The following is a 21,640-nucleotide window of genomic DNA, read 5'->3' as shown; positions in this document are numbered from 1 at the left end:
ACTATTCAGAAGTTCATGAAATGCCTCCCTAGCATGTACAACTATGCCTGGAGTGCAAGCTTCCTGAAGATGGTAATGCCTCATATAGAGCTGCAAAGTCTCTGTATATGTCTTTTGCTCTGTATATGCATATACATATAATATGCAAAAAGGGGGAATAATTAAAAGGGCATACTGGAATGCAGTGGTCGGGTTTTCTGATGTACATGCATGTGGCAACTCATCTGTAATGAAGCAAGCAGATGAACAGAGTTCTTTTCACAGTAATTCTTAGTGCAGCACCACTGAACGGTGTCAGTTTAGATAGTAGATATGCTGTGTGTAAACACATGTTAAGGGACAGTCCTCCCTCCTCCCCAAAGGACTGTCTCATCCAAATGAACAGAGAATACAAGGAAATCAGAGGTCTGTAGTGACTTGCTCAAAACCACAAAACAAATCTGCAGCGAAGCTAGGAACCAAAGCCCTATCTCCAAATGCCCAAGTCTATCCTGACACCAAGAAAAAACTCTGTAAACTAACCCTGTTTAGTCTGCTGGTCAGACACACAAATGCACATTCTTTACTAAGTCTGCTGCAAACTTAGTTGTAATGATGTCCCCCTGCATACCAAAAAGACTGCAGGGCTTGCACCTGCTCTTCAATTCTGCCATAATTTATTTAAATGGAAGACATAAAACTACCAACCATATCAATTAACTACAGCAACAAAGAGTATAATGCTCTGGTTTTAACCCCAGGGATCTGGTAAACCACAACCACTCACCCCAGAATTCAGCAGTATTTAAAACATTATCTGAGAGCAGCTAAAAAGAAAAACACTTAATACCAAAATACCAAATAAATTAAAAGGTAGTTGTTTTGGGCTAGCATTTGTTAATGCTTTTAGAATAAATTGTTGCTTTCTCTAACGTCCATATTCCTCTCATCTATGAAGCAACCATGTTTGCTGTGGAGTAAACAACAAATACAAATTGAAGACTGAAGTGCAGGAAACACGGCATCTTACAAAAGTGTCTTTAAAACTTCTGGATACTGCACTAGGACCTGCAGTAAACAGTGAAATTCTTTTATCTGCAGTCCCCAAATGACTCAGAAGATGAAGAAACTGTAACAGTGGCTAAGCAGCAAAATATTGGTGTTTATAATCTTAAGCCTAGTCATCTGAGATAGAGCATTTCCCAAGTACCCTGGTTTCTTAGATTTTTCCTGCAGTAAGTTTCCACCTCGATGCTACACAGCTGGAAGCTGAGAAATGTGTACTTCTTACTGTTTACTTTCTGAGCTACTTCAATAAAAGGCCGTGAGCCCTACTGTGTAACAGAAGGGGAAAACGCTGTTCACATCCTTCCATGTATCAGGGAAGCTCTCTGACGTGGGACATCTTGATGGCTGAGTCATCCCATCTGTCCCAGACACGTCTCAGGCCAACAGGAGATGAAATGAAGGAGCACTCACCAAGAGGCAGTCCTTCAAGCAGGCAGAGCATCCTCAGCCCCTGATGGAGGATGGGCACTCAGGGGTCTCCATGAGTGCTTCAGGCTTTGTGGGTTTGGCTTGCTGTAAAGACAAGGTGTGCTGAAGACAAAGTGTTGCCTTTGGTTATGACTGCGCTTCCTCCCGGAAATAAACACAACAGCTTGAGTTTAACTGGGATCAGAGCTTGATCTCTGATGTCTGGGGCTTAATGCCAGGAAAACACTACAATACTTTTTACTTGGCTATTCAAGGCACTGCACTAGTCCTGAGTTTGGAAAAGAAAAACTTACTTAGCTTACTCAGAGATTGCCATAAAAGTCAGCTGTGGGTAGAGGAAGAAGATATTAATTAAAAAAATGATGTTCACAGAGGTTTGAACAGAAAACTCTTGGGAAGTCATTGCAGAAAATGCATACTTTCATTGCATGACTTGTATGTATTGGAAATAAACCTGGATTTCTTACTGTTGGAGTGAAATTGTATTAAGAATAATAACATAGTAACTAGCACAGGACACACAATGAATTCAGAACATCCTTTAACAAATCTGGAGAGGAAAGCAGATGCAGGTTTGATTTAACTGACTGATTAGAATAAAACATCCACTAGACATAGAGCAGCATGCAAGAGCCAAAGGAGAAAAAACCCAAAAGCTCCCATACCTGTATCTTTGTTTTGGAGACTGCTTTTCAGCTGACTTAAAAACATGTCCAAGATAATACAAAGGAAAGAATAAAAAGTTCCAGTTTGTTGCAAACCATGTTAGAGTGAAGGGTGCATCAAATTTCTTAAAGGTCAGTTTTGCTAGCTGGGTTGAACCCGACCAAGAGGAGCAGACACCCAGGACCACAGCCACACCCCAGAAAATCTTCTTGAGTTGCGTCACGGAGCATTTCCAGCAACAGCGGTTCACCCTTCCAGCGCCTTCCACCCCAGATTGCATCTGTGCTTCGGCTGGGGCTGGAGACTCCCGGGAGCGCTCATCCCCTGGGGAGAAGAAAACACAAGGCTTACTAAGGAAATCCAGCCTGAATTTTAGTTTTCAAGTCTTGGGGCCTTCTGAAGTCATGTGGAGCTTTACCAGTAAAAGAACCCACCAGATCTTGCCACAAAATGTCCTTTGGTTTTAGATCATTGCAAAGCCTCTATTTCAACTGAGGCATAATTACAATGCAAATAATAATTACCACCTCTAGATTTAGAAGCCACTAGGTAAAATGGAAATGAAAATTACATGTTGCTCTGATGTACGTAAAAAGGCTTAACACACCACTTAAACTGATGCTGTTAGGATATGTAAATGAATGAAAAATACGGCATTGAGTTTAATAAAGCAGCAATGGGGATTACAACAACACTTGGAATTGTTATTGTCTTGAAAAATGCAGAATTGGGCAGTTTATGGAATATGGTGTTTCTTAAAAGGAGAGAGGGGATAATGTATTTAATCTTGCAGTTAAGCACAATCCCTGTAATGTAAGTAACACGATTAATACTGAACTTGGATCACCAGGCATTTCAGTGATCCCTAGCAAAACATCTCTCCTGAGGCTGTAGCCAGATGGAAACATTACACCAACCCACAGGATGGCCTGAGGAGCACCTCAGACTAGGCAACCCTAACTTTTTTTAGCTTGAGTCCTGCACCAAAGGAGACTGGACTGAAACTTTGCCTTGGTATAACTGAGCCTAGCATGCTGCTGGAAATTTCTCTCCTAAAAAACTGTGCCCTTTGCATCTTTAAACATGAACTGTTGTAGCCATGCTATCATACCACTATCGGCAAATACTGTATTTAGCTTGTGAATGAATAAGTAAACTGAGGTTAGGTGGTTCAGCTCCTACGGAGATCAAAACATGCTGGCAGACCTCAGCAGCAGGCCACTGACTTTAGGGCTTTCCCCTGCCTTCCATAAATTCACCCCATTTAACATCCGCTAAAGCCACCAGTCACCCGCATGCAACACTCAGAAGTGATTTCTGTTAAAGGTTGACTGCAGTTTAGTTGGTCCATTCACTTGAAGGAGGATGAAATAGTAATTAATGCTGAAAGCCAGGAATGTACAACTTCAGAAGTGTCCAGAGGTCACTACATGCATTGAAAGGTGAAAAGAGAAATATAAGTAGAGCCAGAACAATGACAGACTGTATTATTGCCAAATATTTATATGCATTCAAGGCAGAATAAGAGACCCGTGCACAAAGAATCCTTCCTTATCCTGGTGAGAATCAGTATTTGGAATGGAAAATCTCTTAAAGCCTCTTATTTCAGGTTAACCTAAATTTGTAAAGAAAAGGTTTATTCCAATGGAGAGAATGATTTAATTTTTTACAGATAGGAAATGCATGATCTAAGAGTACCCTTACTTTGCCTAGTAAAGCTGTATCTTGTAACGGGAAAAACTATAGCCCCTGTTTGATAACTTGAAATCTAAAAAGAGTGTACAGAAGCAAAGGTATAAACATTTACTCTTTTTGAGTGGCTTTAAGAGAGATGGGGATGATGCTGATCTCTCTACTTATTTCAGTTTTCAATAGAAGATTGTGTGGGCACCTTCTCATGTAACAGGAGATGCACCAGCAGGCCAATGAATTATCCAAAATTAACGTGGCTTTGTATTAAACACATAATGGAAAGGTTACAAGCTACCTGCTAAATACTAGAAGCAGCTAGAATTGACAAAAGGCTGCCTGTGAAACCTTAGCTCATTCAAAATCATTCTGATTCATTTTCTTTGTAATACATTGCTTGTAACTAATGCTTCTTGACTTGCTCCACAGACCACTCAGGGTTCAGTTTACCAAACAATGGTACGTTAATTTCTTTTAACTTCACCATGCAACAGGCAGCTGCCAGCACTCTCTTTGCTGTCCACCACACAAGTCCCACAGGGATTACTGAATCCTTTTCCTCTCAAGCTTTTATACTGGGTGTTGCCACTGTAACACCAAAAACGTCACACACTTTAACAAACTCCCATCCTTCCCACCGCAAGAGCTGGGCACAGAAAAATATGAATCCAGGCAGCCAGAGTGCCAAGTGGGAGCTTAGGAGGGGCTTGTGACACTGCATCATTGCAGGGAAGGGCCTTTCTCCGCTCAGTCTGCATCTCTGCAACTATGTGGAGAGGGAGGCAAAAACGTTCCTCCTTCTAAAAGATAGCTAGCAGGGTACCCGCTGTCCCCAACTTCTCTGCAGTTATTCCCCGAGGAAGCAAGAAACCAGTATTTAAACCCCTCCTGCTGAAGATATTTAACATGAGGGAACATGTCTTAAGCCACTAGGCTATATAATATCCCAAGATGAGTAGGTGCTCTGAATCACAACACTGAAACTGTGTTATTTTTTCTAAAATAAGAATTGGTCACTGAGACAGCAAGTTAACATGTCTGGCCCTCTGTCCCATTAGTCTTGGCAATCATGGAAAGGGGGGAAGATCACAGCTATACCACCTGATGCACCGGACACTTGACATAAAATAATGAAGTGTTTGGTGGACACCCCACAACAGACACTGGTGGGAATCTCCTCCCCACCAAAGGCTGAAGCTGCCCACCCTCATCCCCATTGCGCTGCGCAAGTATGCATGAGTCCGCAGCTCATTTGGACAGCTTGCATGAATATCACGGTGTTTTAACTCTATTCCATGGCAATTACTCCCTATGAAATAAAGCTAAACTTTACTGATGTTTTCTCTGCCCCATAAGCAAAACGACTTGTCCACGTACATTTAATTTTGTGTTAAATACACTAACAGAAACATTCACTTTCAGCAAAAGATAATACTGCATGTATCACTTCTAAAGTGATCTTGCAGCTCGAGGCTTACGTTTTGAGGGGTGCTCATACTTTGGATGCACTTACATGCTAGACGGAGTAAAAACTTATCCTAGGCATGATGGGCTCCAAGATGATGGGCCCCATATTTTGGGGTAGAAATTACTGACCCGGTGATTAGCAGTTACAAGCTGAGACTTCTTTTAACTATCTGTCAGTGAAGCTGCATCGTGTCCTCATGATTTCCTGTGCTGCCAGAGGGCTGGGTGCCAAATGGGCACAGCCTTTTCCAGTGGATGCGGCACTGTCCCAGAGCGTACCTGGCATGTAATCCGCCCCAAGCCAGACTGTCTTTGGAAATGGTGGACGCTACAGATGACATACACCCATGCGGTCCCTTCCTCCCATCTACCATGTTGGGGATTGCCTGCCAGCTGGCATGCATAACACCCAGAGCTGTACCTTTCCCTGCCCAGTCCCTGTGTCCCCAGGGGGACGGGTTTTGTCACCCAATTTGCAGGTGCACAGATGGGGTGACATCAAACCCACACATGGATGAGAAGCTCCTCATTCTCTTTCTAGCACTGCTCAAGGGCCAGCTGGCAACAGAACGCACAGGAATTCAAACATGGCAAAATGGCTTTTCAGAATGGATGAGACAGGACACGAAAGAATTTTATTTCTGGACATCCTCCTCCAGACTTTTAATAGGTTTCTTCCTTTACCTCTTGTAGCATACTGCTCTGTATGCTACTGTTTCCCCCAGAAGAGTAAATCAAGATGCTGAGACTGAGGAAAAATGCCTATTTTGCTTTTACTAAATTTGGTTTTTCATTCTCCCTTTTGTTCATTCATTTTCCTGTTTCATAAATCCCAACTGGAACCACTCTTCCTGCCTTCCTCCCTTTCAGCCAACCTCTCTCCCATGGCATTCAGAAGCAATGGAAGGAAATCACCTCCAGTGCCACTGCCAATGCTATTATCTACAAGGATCCCCAACCTCAGAAAACCGCTGTCCCTCTGTTTCCTCCATTATGGGTGAGACTCCTCTCAGCTGACTTCAGAGAGCTGTGGTAGGGACATCTAAACCTGAGCTACTCACACTACACATCCCATGTAAGGCAGATGCTTTAGACGATGTGCCCTTTCTTACTGACTACAGATGCTTGCACTGGGTTAGAGAAAATCCACCCCAGCAGAGGTAACCCCTTTAAATAGCCTGTTCAGACCACTTCAAAAGTGCTTTAAGGCTTAAGCCTCTTGTGCACAGTTAACCAGTTAAAGGCTTACCATAGGACCACATTGTACCTCACCATACATGTTAAAAATGTGATCCTGATAAAAACCAAGGGTGGCATTCATCTGCTCAGTTTGAGACATCTGCTGTGCAGACTTGTGTATCTGAGACAGTCATTTACACTTTCTGCATAGTTAGTAGACAGAAAAAAGACATTTCCATAGCACGATTTATCTCCTCCTAAAGTAGACGATTAAAACAAGCCAGATGAATCACCCTCTCCAAGTGCTTGTTTCTCTCCACCAGCTCTAAACAGTCTGGGGTGACAAGCTCAGAAGTAGGTGTCTCTAGCGTAGGTGTCTGAAGCTCGATGAGTCCCACCTCTCCACCGGTGCTGTCAGGAACAGAGAGTAAAGCCACCACAGACAGCACCGGTAGGCTCAGAGCTGGGCCCTGCCACACAAACATATTTAGCTGTCACCAGTGAACTGCTTTAGCTGTTGCCACCTAGTCAGCAAATGAGTGAAAGAAGTATTACAAAAGTGCTGGGTGCGCTTGACAAGCCTTCAGAGTGAGAAAGTGATCCTCACGGACCAAGGTCCTGCCTATTAGGGACTGAAACATGTGCCTAATTATAATGCACAACTCTGCCAGCTTCCCCAGGCTATTAATGTGCTTCAATGTAAGCATATTCTTGAACAGTTCTTTAAGTCAGGCTTCTGGAAGAAAATTTGACAAAAGGAAGAATCCTCACAGTTCTCGGTGACAATTACAAAATGAGCCATCCTCAAGGCACATTTCCATTTTGCCAGCCTCTCAAATGTTTTGTAGCTGCTTGAGCACTGCACAGAACATGTCTGTAAAGCTTGCAAAAATGTTATATGTTTATCATAAACAGTGGAGAAGGAGCTGAAGCAAGCCCTGTAAGCGCCTGATCCTCAGCATGGTTACAGCTATACAAACTTGTGACATGCAGGGGGATTGGAACTGGGCACTAAACAAGGTATGTTCTCACAACCTTGAACGCTGTGCGACTTCCTCTTCACCCAATAATTACTACACAGAGATCAATGGGAGACCATTTGTTCCCACTCCATTACTTACCAGTTACAAACATACCTAAGTACATACATGACTTCTGGTGGTGGTTTTCTGGATATACAATACTATTTGTCTCTTTAGCAGACTCCCAACTCCTCAAAGTGTTTTTTATCCCATTCCTGTCTACCACAGTAGCTATGCATTACTTAGCTATCCAGGATTTTTGAGCTAAGCTGCTAAAAAACAACTGAGGCATCATCCTGTGAGGAGAAATGAAGTGCCAAATCCACAAAGTGATTTACATCTCTAATTGCTACGGTAGTTGTCTAAATCTGAAATGTTGATATTTATTCAGATATGTTGCCTAGGAATTTTCTTCACAGTTGTTCAGGTTAAAGAGTGAGGTCTTAGGGACTCATCTGTCTCCTGACAGATCACCTACTAGCTAGTACAGTTTTCTCGTGCCATTGTCAATGATGACCTCTCCTTTCACAGGTCATCCTGAGAGCTGGTTGTAAGAAACTGTTAATATTTCATCTTGGATGCCAGTAATCTCCATATATCAACCTTTCCAAAGGCCTATATCTCTGCTGTACAGATCAGTAATGAGAGCACGCACAGCCCAACTTCTGCATCACGGGACATTTCCTCCTTCTCCAAATTAGCTTTAGCTTTGCCAAGGCTGCTTGCACCAGCTGTATCCTCCTCCCAGTCCCACTAGAGCTCCTCATATGCTGAAGAATCTGTTCCCGGGCATGCCTAAGCACCATGACTCCTAAGCAGGCTTGTGCCTCTCTTATACTCAGACCCTGTCAGGATTCAAAGACATATTTGAGAGTTTCTCTCATTTTAAGAGTCACCTCCAAGAAATATTTCTATTCTGTATTTGAAGCAGTCATTGGACTAAGGCCTAGAGCCTCAATTTTTCTCCTTTGGGCAAATGACCTCCTCACTTCATGCTTTCCCAATAAATAAGGATGTTTCCTATTCTGAGCAGATCCGCTTTGCTGGTATCTGGGTTCCCCTGGCCTTGGAGGGCCCGTGGATTAGGGCACCCACAGGCACCCACAGGCAGATGGGACCTTTGCTCCTTCAAGCGCAGGGGATGGAAGGCTGCTCTAGGCACTGAGCTACCGAAGAAGAGCACACACTCCACCTCCACTTTTTGAAGGAAAGGGTTCAGCCACTTAGCTGCCAGCTCAACCCTGTTTCAGAGTGGTAAGTGCTAGAGAGAGTGAACAATAGTGAGGAACAAGCATCCTAGCATGGTGTAAAGCACAGGGCTCTGCTCGGCGTTACCTACCAGGCAAGTTAGATGATTCCTCCTGCAGCCTGGGGGTCAACAGGCACATTGTTAAAGGAGATGCAGTTTCACCTTCTAGGTTTTTAAGAGGCTTCTGACAAAATCCCACTCCAAAGGGCCTTATAGAAAACAAGCAGCCAGGGAAGGTGCTGTAATGGATAAAAGGCTCAGTGCAAGATAGGAAACCACTGAGGAATAAGTACAGCAATGGGGGAAGTGGCTGAAGCTCTGCAGAGGTCTGCTGTGGGACCTGCACTCTTTACCACAACCACAGCTAACCTGACCAAGGGGGTGGGTTGTGAGGTGACGAAGTTTCCTAACAACATGAAGTTAGGCAGATCAGCAAGGGTAAGGGCCAGCTGTGAGGGATGACTGGATCTGTGACTGGGTCATAAATCAGCAGATGGAGAAGTGTGCCAATAAAGAGATGCAGGTGGGAGTAAACGACCCCCATTCTACACACTCAGCAATGGGGTCTGGCCACTGCCACCAGGGATCTCGTGCCCTTCACAGGCTGCTCCACGAAAAGGGCAACTCAGGGTTCAGTAGCAGCCAAAAAAGCAAAACAGCTGCCAAAATTTACTAGGAACAAAGCAGAAATCAGGGGGGAAAAAAAGCTGCTTCCTACATCTGGGGAAACTGCAGCTGTCAGCACACACACAGAGCGAGAGTTGCATATCAGGTTAGAAAATACACCTTCCCAATCAATTCCACTGAGCTGGAGGCAGGACCAGACAGACCTTTGGTCAAGCCCCATATGGCGGGTGTGCGTGTGATTTTTTGAGGAAATAGCTCTTGGGCTCCTACAGGGAAGCTGTGAGTCCCCATTGGTGGCTGGCATGTGGGACTTCGGTGGCTTTGAGTCTGCACACATTTCCCCAACTTTCCAAACATGGTGGGTGCTGAAGGTCTAACAGAGCAGTATTATATTTTTTAATGAATACCAATTAATGTATTGTAATGGAAAAATGACAAAACCCCATAAACCTTTATTAAATCAGTTTTTAAATTACAGTATTTGGCCAAAATGGCATTGCACATATGGATTTGTAGATGCTATTTGGGAAACTAAAAGTTTAAAGCACTTTCTTTAAATACTTTGCTTTTACAGTAGCAGATAAAAATCATTTTACTTAATTTGATCATGGAATGGCATGACTAAATTAAGAATAAATCAATACAGCAGATAGTTTTAAAATCCACAGTAGAAGTTATTTTAAAGAACAAAAACGGGGTATGAACCTATTAGGTCAGAAGGTCTGAATTTGCTTGAGGCTACAGAATAAAAGATGTAGGTATCTGGAAATGGGGAAAAATGCATGAACACAGATTCAAAGCTAGACAAATGCATTCTGAGTTCAGACCCTCTTCTGAATTCATAATATAAATGAACTAATTATACAAAGTGAAATGTCACGATAATCTATGCAGGTTATTCAGACTTATCTGATCATCCCACCTTAATTTCCACAGGGTAGGAAATAGGTCTATTGGCTTACTGGCGATCAGGATGATTCTGTTGTCGTCTTGTCTGTGGAAATCTATCCCACATCACTGATACCACCAGATCATCCATATAGTTTAACTTGTACCAAATAGGCACAAGTTTCTTCTAACAGGTACTCCCAAATCCTAAGGTACTACTCTCAGATATACTGTTTTCTATCACTGAGGGTTATCATATATTAACTCCTGTTTTATCCTGTGTTAAATATTATACCTAAGCTTACTAAGAGTTGCAATTAAATAATTTGCATGTATTTGCTGAAGATATGCTAAGTTCTCCTCCTTAGTATACACATACCTCTCTTCCTCTGTCAAATACTTCAGCAAGGCTTCCTGCAAAATATATATTCTAATTCCAGTCAGTGATACAGAGAGAGCTGAAAAATTACCAACTCCATACTGAAGCAATTTGAACTTTAATCCATTTAATTCATCTTCAGAGGCAACTGCTTAGAAATTCTACTAAAAGTGCTGAATTCAAACGGGCCTCATTAAAGCATGATATTCCACTCTGAATTTTGTGGGCTGGGGAGTTCCCCAAAATACTGTCCTTTTTATTAATCAGAATGCATGACTGAGGTCCAGAGTGAAAACAGAGATACTGGGTGCTTATTACAGTATCAGCATTGTGGTGCTGGAAAGTAACAGCCATAAAAGCATGTAAAGAATAATTCTGATTATGAAATTCACATTCTCGATAGTATGGAAAAAGATAATTTTATTTTTTTCATTATTCTGCACTCCCTTCTTGAATAAAAATGGGACTGAAGCTTGCAGTGAGTTACCTGGCAAGGTCACTGGGAGTTTCACCATTTACTTTGAGGAGACCAGCATCTCTGTAGAAGCAGAACTTCTACAGACCAAAACTGTACTATGGGCAAATTTTGATCAGAGTCTGTGCAAATTTCACCCTGAACAAAGGTTTGAGAGATGATTGCCTGTTCTGGTGAAAAAAAAACAGACTGGATTCTCTGCAGCAAACTACTGAATTAATTAGCCAGGCGTTTGAGTGCCATGTGCCTTTCCTGAGTAATAGTTTTGTCTCCAAGGGAATTCAACTACTTATACGAATATAAATAGCACATTTATATCACTACATATATACAGGTATTTATATTAAGAGGTAAGTGAATTCATGCTAACTGTGGGGGCTATGCTGGCTGCATTTAATCAAAAACTAGACAATGTTCTCTCTCCCTCATGGAGCTTTCCAAAATTGAATTGAAAGCTGCTTGGCTTTCAAGTGAACACAATTTTAGAGACAAGATTTTGCTATAGCCAATTGGTTTCTTGCATACTGAATTCTAACTCCAATTGGCTGTTCCCTTAGAAGCAAAAGGGTTAATATGCTATTGAACCTCAAACATAATGTTTTCTTTAGGTCCTACGTTCAGAACAAGATAGTTGGAGCATCTGTTCTCTGTCAGCCAATAATCAGATATTAACGTGGACTTGACATGGACTCGAGTGTGCTCACAGTGACTGCAGTTACACATATATATCCAGAGAAGTCCCCACATGATTTGCTGCTCAAGGATCTACTGGAAGAAAGAAGAGGATGCTTCCTCACCTCTCACCAGCAAGCTCAGAAGAAGCTGGGTCTCCTTTGATAACAAAGCTAGGTTTGGCTAGAACCATGTTGGCACCAAAGCACTCAGTAGAACTTTGAGCATTACAGGCAAAAATTCTAGTTTCTATTTTCTCTCTGATACTTGCCTCTTCCTCTTTTCAGTGAGAAAGGCTTTTGCAACCCGCTATTCCTCAAGTCTTTCAACTAGCTATACAAGACAGACTCATGCCTTTTTCAGCCATAAATACTGAGACTTACAGTAGGGAATTTGAGGTGATTGTGGAAAAGGCATTTCTAGATCGTACTTCTTCACTTCTATATTCTCCATGACTGAATTACGAGGCTTATGGGGCTCACTTTTTTTTTCATTTGAGGAGGTCAGAAATAGTGATAATGAGAGAAATCTATACATATTACTTTCAGAAGAGTCAACAGGTAACTTTTGTATAATCAAAGGGTGCTAGATCCCATGGTGAAATTCAGGCCTAGAGTAGGACTCACAACATTTCCAGGCTAGGTACACCTGCATTATGCCTAGGTGGAGTGGATCCAAGTTCCTGGCACTGGGCAGTTAACATTGGAGGTGGTACCTGGCTTCTCCAATACACAGTGCCTACTCATTTGGCAGGCAGTTCTGCCTAAAAACAAGCCATCCCTGCACTGCTAAAAACACCTTGTTTCCTGCTGCCTTTGATCTTATGCTGCAGTGGCTGCCAGCAAAACTCAGTGAAGACTACAAAGTAAATCTACTCTTTCATTGGCCAAATTCCTGCTTCCGCAGGATGCTATCCAGGTCTGCAGTGGCATCTCATGGTTTATAATTAACAAAGATTAACTGGGCTGTGGACTAAAGGTTGGCAATGGTACTCGAGCCAACTAGCAAGCCGCTTCGTATATGAGTGAATGTGCTGTGCTGAGTAGAACGTGCTAGGAAAGCTACAGAATAAATAACGCTATATATGAGGCTTATAACTGGGAAACTGCTGGGGAATACATGTTGAGCTATCATACGTTTATGCTGAACTACGAGTCTTTTCTGAACTCTGGCTCTTATACTGAACTACTTCTATGCTACAAATCCTACTGCTTACAATTGTCAGCCATTGGGAAAGAGGAACAAAATTTCTTTTACAAGCATTATAAAATGAAAATAGGAGACAATGAATGATGTGTTCTAGTGACGTAATATTTATTTTTTACTAGTTCTTGTCCCAACTTCTCACAGGAGAAATCTATAAATAAATAGATGGATTAGTAATCTGCTTATTTTTTGAGAGCAAATGCCTAAATTGATTCAAGATGACTAGAAAATGCACCTTGCTTCTGTTACGGATAAGTGGCTGAAATGTGATGATCTGTGATCCATAGAAGGTCTGAGAAGATGATCCAATGGTTGCTGCTATTCTTAAGCTCTGTCACAGTAAATGAAATTATTGTTTGTCTATAGTGTGTACATATTGGCTCATTTCAGCCACTAAAGTAAGGAAGCTTGAATAAATCTTTAATAACTTATCTCTCTGCTTCATGATGCATTAAAGCTCCTGCTCTGGCATTAGTTTAGTAACATAAAAATGGTCTTATTTTATTTTTGTACCATTTGGGGAGGAGACATACAGTGCAGAAGTAATGAGTCACCTCCAAACCTATAGCTTATGAGTTTGCACAGGCGAGATGGTATACGAAATAACCAGTGGGACACGATCAAAGATGAGCTGGTGGGAATCCCCAGTGAGTAAGCCTAGCACAGCTAAGAGCAGCTCATTTTGAGGCTGTTTAAAGCCTAAGAAAGCACGGTGCCATTTGGGAAGGGAGCCAGGTGTTATGCAAGATGAAACTCCTCATGCCATTGGAACAAGATTTTGGGTATCTGCTCAAATATGCTGTCGTGTTAACTGAAAATACTGCAAGGAATAGGCAAAATGGGTAAAAGTTGCCCTGGGGCAAAGCCAGGGTGTAATTACTGCCTCCACGCACCTAACACTCGGTATCCACAGCGAACATGGAAGAGGGTACCGCTTTTCTGTCAGGGGAGTAAGTCGTGTTGACTTGACCCTGTAATAACAGCACAGGTACCGTGGAGAAGCAGACACACAGCAAACTTACACCCCCATTCATTCCTGTAGCTGCACGCAAACTTGTTACCCCTACCTTCCCCGGAAGGGCATTCCCTCCCTCCCAGCTCCGTTCAGGAGAGAGCGAAAGCTGCTACCGCAACTACGGAGCAAGCGCAAGGCGGGTTTGATGGTCTCTGCCCGGATTCTGAATGCTCATGCTGAAGACTGTCTTCTGTGCAGAAAGACAGCCTGAGCAAAAGTGAATGTTTTGCAAGTTAATTACTCCACGCAGCTGCCAACACGCATTCCTCGCGACAGTCGCTTCGGTGGGGAAGCCTACACAAACCCACAGCCCTGCCGAGCCACCAAACCACCGGCCTTTCCTGCTCTCCAGCTGCTTCTGTTTTCTAGAACACATGAGCACCGTGTGTTTCTATAATCTACTGCTCTCACACAAAAAAGACCAGTGGGCACAATTCTTGCTCCTAAAGACGCTAACTCCTGGGTGACATCTTCACAGGGCCTGCCCTAGTGCTCAGTCAAAATACAAACAAGTGTTGTCTGACTACCAAAACCTTTAGATGCCACCAGCAGAACACCGCTAATAGCTACACAGTATTTATCCAGAGACATACTTACGCAGCATTTGAGCTTATTTCCCAAAGCAAAAGTTTCAGTAGGAACTTGAAGTCACTGATTTCAGTAAGTCTTCTCCCACCCCTATTGCATCCATTTGTGGCAGTGCCCTCCCGTAGCCAGAAAACATGTGTGGAAAGTTTGGGGATCCATTCCTATCTACAGCAGGTCTTTTTTTGCCTGCTCTGTGAAAAGATGTGCTGCCTGTTTTTAGACAAGTTGCTTCATTCTGCAGTTTTTCGGCTGCTCCATCTGCAAAATGAGGATAATAAGAATTTCATCTCCTAAGGAAGCAGACTGCTACTCATGAAAGTTTTTGCTGTGCTTGGGATCTTCAGTTTGTGCTTGCTAAAGAAGTAAAAAAGATTTATTATTAAAGTGATTACAGTGTTGATACACTTGTGATGAATTCTCTTCAGGCATGCAAATATATTAAAGGCCAAATTAATTTCTCATTTGTATTTGTACAAATTTCCTGCAACTCCAGTGATGCAGACAAGGTTACTCCAGCTGACCATGTGGCAGAATCTGGTTAGGCAGCAACTCAGTTTAGACATCTGTGTGTCATAATTAAAAGCAGAGAGCTATCATTTGCTTTATAAGCAACTTTAAATATCACCAGTCACTATTCCTGACAGAAAAGTGCAGAGGAAATGTGCTATACTGGGAGGCTGCTATACCATTTCCTTGGTGCTGGAAGCCTGGGAGTAAGTAACTCTAAGTAGGGGCTAAGTGGAGGATGGGTTTTCTCTGGCAAGGGGATTGTCCTGCAGCTCGTCATGAATGTTGATGTTACCTATCTCTGTAAGATCCCAAGATGTAGAGCTGGGATGGAAATATTTACCTCCCCAAGGAAGGGAAGTCAGTCCTCAAAGCACACTGTGCTTTCATGTACAAATAGGGTGAAACCAGCCAATTGGCTGGTCTGGAAGGCATGGCCACTGTGGCATGGATGGAAACCGGTGACAAAAACAACAGAAAGATAACAAGCACAAATTAGGCACTGAGCCTACGTTTCTCAAAGCATGAAGTGTGTGCAACAGTACCAGGCACAGAAAACACATGGTATGGTTACTGCCTGCCTGAGTGATGCATGTAGATATGGTTGTCTCAAAAAGTGCTGGTACAGCAGGCTCAGAGCATACTGATGATTCAATCTGTGAAGTAATTCGAAATGGCAGTCACACTTCTGAAGGCGCACAAAGTCCTTATCTCCCTTTTAAAGCAAAGAAACTACTGCACCGACAGGAAAATTGAGGAAATGCTGGAAGGCTTTACAGCAATGCATATCAATGAAAGGCTCTTCTCAGCTAACTATCCTAGAGTGAAACATATTCCTCGTGGTTCTGCTGGAGATCCTTGAAATGCTTTGATGGTGGTTGATAGGGGGGAAAATAATCATAACTACGAAGCAGAGGAAGATTTTTGCTATCTTGCTCTTGCAGCATTGGCTACGTCTTTGCAAGGGACTTGGGCTACTAGAGAGCTTTAGGAAGGCAAATCTTTGCCAGAGGTACAGCAGCCGGACCAAGGGAAGCAAGCAGTCCACAGTATGTCCACTGCCTCACTTTATTTTTGCCTATAACTGCATCTTGGCTTTTTCATATGGCTCTAAACACCAGCTGGCAAAATCAGTCAATATTAGTCTGAAAGGAAATATTGTCAATTGATTTGGAAAAATAAGCTCTCAAATGAAGCCAGTCAGTTTCATTAAAAGGAAGTAAATAGCAAAGGAAACTCTTACCTGCCTCTGTACAACCTTTGGGCTCTATCATACACCATCAAGGCAATTTAGATTTTTGCCACGGATGATAAAGGAAAAAAGAATCTGAGGTAAAGAAGGAAAAGTCCAACTAAGTCAACAAAGTCTCTGGTGGGCAGTGATAAGGTATCTGAGAGCTGGTATGCAGAGCAGACAGGGAAAGGCTTGAAAGGATTCAATTTTACGGCACAGGGAAAGATTGAGCTGCTTCTGTTTCTATATAAGGTGGGTAATAAACTGCATTTGAACTGGTAGAAGAGGAGTGAGATGACCCACATTTCAAAGCTGGAACCTGGTGGATTATTATTATTTTATGATTCATAAAGCACGTGCAGTGCACCAAAAGAAAGGGAGATGTGCTCCCTGCCTAGAGGAGGCTCCAATGCGAACCTTGAGAGAAACACTCTACAGTGCACAGGGCTTACCCCAAGAGCTTTTTTTAAAATCCTAATTATAGCGCGATGGAGATCAGGCCTGCTCTTCTTTTGGTCCAAAAACTGAGATCCCTTTTCCTATCTCTACAGCAGGTGGTTTTTATGTTGGGGGAATGCAACAGCTGTATTGTCCAGGAACTGAAATAACAACCTTCAGATACTCCTGATTTTCCACTTCTACTTGCTGATTTTAGTTCCCTTCCCACTCTTGGGCATTTCTGCATATTCTCACTTTCTTCTCCACAGAGTTATTTCTACCATTTTTTCTTTTCTTTTATTTGCTTCTGTTTTTTAATACTACTTTTTTTCTTCTTCATGAGCTTTCTATAGAGTCTCACATTCATATTTTAGCTCTTACTGCCCAATCATTCCCTTTTTTTTGAGTTGTTCTTCCTCTTTGCCTTATCTTGCTCATCCTTTTCTGCCTCTCCTCCCTCCATTCCTCTCAGCCAACCTTTTTCCTCTCACCAATCCCATTCTCTCAACCAACTACCACGTCCCCCAGTGAATCCCCCAAACCAGGGGCTTCCTCTTTGCCCTTCCTTCAGGAACTGAGCTCTGTATCCACCCCTCAGATGGGATCCCCTTCCTGACCTGCACCTTCCTGTTCCTCCTGCTTCTGCATCACCCCCTCCATCTCACCTGCTCTGCCTCTCTAGGACATGGCCTACAGGCTTCTACCCGATTGCAGCTCCTCGCCCCAGACCTCCCCACTAGCGACGCCCAGAGCTTCAGACCTCTCTGGGAAACCCTCCCGAGCGCACCACTGCCCATTTCAAGGTCCCCAGCCATGACCCCTGAAAGTCTCCAGAGGTCCCCGTGATCCCTGAAGGTCTGCCAACCCCCTCCACAGCTGCTGGGTTCCTAACGTCCCTCCTGGCCACGGAGCCCTGACCCCACTGCTACCATGCAGCAGGACTGGCAACCAGAGGTGAGGACAGATGGCGGGGACATGAGGCAGTGTCCCTCCCACCGGGGGTCAAATCTGTCCAGCATCCTCCCTCTCTCCCTCCTGCCAGGGGTCCTGCCTGGCTGGTACTTGCCCAGGGGCCTGGGAGGGCTACTCCCGGGCCCCGCGGGGAGCTCCAGGAGAGGAGCTCTGCCTCTAGAGCCGGGGGGGGGGGGGGGGGGGGGGGGGGGCGCAAGGAGCCGGAGCAGAGCGGGGCCGGGGATAGGGGTGGGTGCCGGCGATGGCCGGCGGCGGGGGAGCTGCGCGACCCGTGGGAGAGCGGCGGGGACCTTCCCACGAGTCGCGCAGCTGCCCCGCCGCCGCCAGGAATCGCTCCGGCACCGCACTCGGTGGCCCCGGAGCATCCCGTGTCGCGGTACCCGGTCTCCCCGGAGCATCCCGTGTCGCGGTACTCGGTCGTCCCCGGAGCATCCCCCGCGGCGGTTCCCCCCGTTCCGCTCCACAGCGTCGCGGTTTACCTTCCACTTTGGTGAGGGTGAGGACGGGGCTGTTGCAGGCGCTGAGGGGGGCCACCCTGGCCGAGTGCTTCTTCATGGCGAGCCCGTCGCCGGCGGCAGCTCCCCCGCCGCCCCGCGCCTACATCCTGGCGCCGCCGGAGCCCTCCTCGGCGGCGCTCCCCGGTACGGCTCCCGGCCCGCCGCCCTCTGCCGCAGCACCGGGCGGCGGCGGGGGCTGGGGCTCGCCAGCCCGCCCGCCCGCCCGCCCGCTGCCGCTCGGGGCTGCTGCAAACCCGACGTCACCGGCACGGCCCCCCCCCCCCCCCGCCCGCCCCCCCGGGGCCGCCCCCCCGGGTCGAGGCGGGGTGGCGACCGGACGCCGCGGCGAGGGGCGCAGCCGAGCCCCGGGCGCCAGTGCCCGGCGCGGCCGCCCCGGGGCCGCGGGCGCCTTCCCGGGCCCCCGCTCCGGCGGAGCGCGCAGGGAGCCCCGACCGTACCGCGGCTCCCGCTGCCGTGCCCGGGCTGCCCGGGGCCAGCCGGGCTCCCGGCCCCGGCCAGCTCTGCGGGCGCCGGGCTACCGCACCGCACCGCACCGCACCGCACCGCACCGCACGGAAAGGGCTCCTGGCTCTTCACGGTCTGCTCCGCTCCCTTCTTACTGTCATACGGGAAAGGATCGCTTACACTCTCCAAGCCATTTTTTTATTTGCCCACGCTATAGCCCTCCTTTATTTTCCTTCAGGTCCCGTCACTGTTCTGTGTCGATTTTCATCCGTGCCTTTACTGATTTCTACCATCCTTTCTGTTCCTGCTGCGTCCTTTCTAGGAGGGTGACCAAAATTAGACACAGCATTCAAGATGAGGATACGCCATTGATTTATCAATAATATTCCAATACTTGCAGTAGCATACTCTACAGCTTTCCTAATACAGCTCACCAACTCCTTTTTGAGGCAGGAAACAAAATACCTCCATAGCTACACACAAGTTAAATAAAATGTGGTATTTCACAACTGGATGCTTCTCTTACGTAGCAACTTATTACGGTGGATTTTTTTCAGCAATAATTTTAAGGCACCCGGTCATGACATACCAACAACATACCAACATTACCCTTCTGTCAATATGGAAAAGTCTAGCTGGTATTCATTAACAAGACTTAAAGCAAGTGGATCCAGGAAAGAACACATCCTAATGAATGGATATGAAACGTTAAAAAGATTATATCGCTAAAGGCAAAGAACCAGCTTTCCCAAGATGCTGAGCATGGTGACCTCAGCACCCTGCACTCCTAGGATTTCTTCTGTGGATATGAAAATACTTAGTACATTTACTAGGTTCCAATATGAGATGCGTCAGCAGACAGAGGTGCAAATACTCAACATTTCTTAAGATTTGGTCAAATTAAAATGAGTGTACTTTGCAAACAAGACTGGGCAGCCATCAATACTCCACAAACATACCGAAGTATTTGTTAATGATATAAATACTAGCTATTGAAAAGCAGCCCCAACAGACTGTTAAGCAAACCGTGGGAAAACGCCACCTTCCATGTGCCAGCCAGCCAGCTCTTTGTACTTAAGAGGCGAGCTTTCCTGGTGGGTCAGGTATTGACTGTTAGTTTGCATAGGTCTCATCTGGTGATCTGCAGTCTGATGAAGCTCAGGAGAGGTTTGCATTTCCTACACCTCTTCTGCGTCAGCCCTTGGGATGAGCTTTCTAAAAAAAATCATTAGGCTCCTTTCAAAGCGATCCTTCTGGAGAGTATGTTCATATGCTCAGTGCTAAGATCACAAAAGCTTGGCTTGGTCAAATGAAAAAAGAACTGGCTTTCATAGTTATTTCCAGGCCTTCTTAATAGAATTATCTGATCCATTCGGCTTCCTGTGATGCTACAGATCACAGGCACGTTGGGAACCGTGGGTCCCTCTTGTTTCACTGCACTATTTAATCTCAGAGTCCAGTTAGCTTCTGATCTTTGAAAGAAGTTACATAAAAAGAGGCAGATCTCACCTCGGATGGTTCTGTCCATGAAATGTTTTGCAACCTCACAGTGCCTTTTATCTGAGGATTTCAAAGCACGTTATAATATGTTAATCTATTTTACACTGCATCTGTGAAGAAACTTCAGGCTCACTGGTGGGTAAAATACAGCCACGGAATTTAAGCGCCTCTCTCAGATTCAGATGACCAAGTAACATCAGTGAGGAACAGAACCCAGATAACCCTGGCTGGCTTCTGCTCTGACCTTACCTTCCAGGATCATCTGAATCTCTGCTATGTTAGAAAGAAACTACTAAATCAGCATTTTACATCCAAATTTCATCTACTTTTCCTAGAGGTAAATGGTTGTGCAAGGCAGGACAATCAGACTTCTCTGCTGGTTATATCTTGTAATCAGTGGGACATTCATAAGAATTAAAAGGCTATTTAATAAAAAGTCTTTGTTGCTGGGCACTTATACCCTTGCCTTTCTGCAAGGTTTATGCTCTCTTATTTTTTAAAAGAAAAACACAGTAAGTACTTTATTTTACTTGGAGGGTGGTGTTGCTTCCCTAGAGAATCACACTGAAAACAAGACGAATTATTGGGTTTTTTGATGGCATGTTATTTTGACTCTGCATATATTTAACATTGCAGGATTTGTGGAGTTGTTAACATGTTTCAGTCTTGCAAAGTTTTATGTGAGCCGAGAACTCCAAAGGTCACAGACTCATAGGGCAATAACCATCCCCTTTGGCTGGCGGGATCCCCGGTTGCCTACATGAGGGTGGTGTCCAAGCGCACCACTTAGCAGAGACCAGCCCACCTCTGCCAGCCCACGCTGCGAGAGAGCTGGGAGGCATCTAAGCCTTCAAACCTCCCGCCCTTCCTCCTCTGGTGATGGCTTGCATGATCACAGCACTCAAGACTCCTCCTCGAGCTTCAGTTTAGTCACCCCAGAGAAGCTTTCAAAGGCACTGAGGACAATTAGTATCCAACTAAGACTGGTTTCAAGTTGGGGGATCGGACATCCAACCACTTGCAGGCTTTTGGAAATCTTTTGCCCAGTGCCTGTGTCAAGTATAGCTAATGGGGGCTGATGCAGTCTGATAGGGCTCTGCTCCACCCGGATCCCAGAGCGCTTTAACTCCATCAGTCTCTGATTTCTCTTGCTGCCCTTACAGGCGTGCACACTTACACCAGAGATCCGCACTAGGCCCATCTTGCACAGTGCATAAAAATATCAGCTGCATATCACAATAACAAAAACTTGTGTTTATTTAATGAAGACTAGGGTCCCTGAGGACTGTATTCCAGGGGCCCTACAGTGAGAGCTGCATTTGGCAGCAGGCTTGTTACTTTCTGGAACTTGTATCACGCTGCAGCCTTCCCACCTCCCTAAGCCTTAACACATTTGCTGCTGGATCACATTTAATTTAATTTAGAGTAA

At 44.9% G+C, this 21,640-nt stretch overlaps 1 protein-coding gene across 4 annotated transcripts in view; it reads right to left on the bottom strand.

Moving 5' to 3' along the window:
- SLC35F3 (solute carrier family 35 member F3) overlaps positions 1-21,640 on the bottom strand; it is a 178,774-nt gene that overhangs the window by 47,247 nt on the left and 109,887 nt on the right. The window contains exons 1-3 of one of the 4 annotated variants that reach the window (XM_033009537.2): positions 18,229-18,456; positions 16,349-16,432; positions 2,142-2,466 (exon numbers count right to left, since the gene is read on the bottom strand). In XM_033009537.2, coding sequence (XP_032865428.1) covers positions 2,142-2,466; positions 16,349-16,379 — 356 coding nt within the window. In that variant the 5' untranslated portion in view covers positions 16,380-16,432; positions 18,229-18,456. Of the gene's footprint in view, positions 1-2,141; positions 2,467-14,607; positions 14,708-16,348; positions 16,433-18,228; positions 18,457-21,640 lie in introns of those variants that run through there. The other 3 variants (XM_033009552.2, XM_033009544.2, XM_042796159.1) reach the window with 3 other exon arrangements.

This window comes from Tyto alba, unplaced genomic scaffold (assembly GCF_018691265.1).
Source record: "Tyto alba isolate M040663 unplaced genomic scaffold, T.alba_DEE_v4.0 Super-Scaffold_22, whole genome shotgun sequence".
NCBI lineage: Eukaryota > Metazoa > Chordata > Aves > Strigiformes > Tytonidae > Tyto > Tyto alba.
The sequence above is the reverse complement of the archived record's forward strand: the minus strand, read 5'-3'. Positions and strand labels throughout refer to the sequence as shown.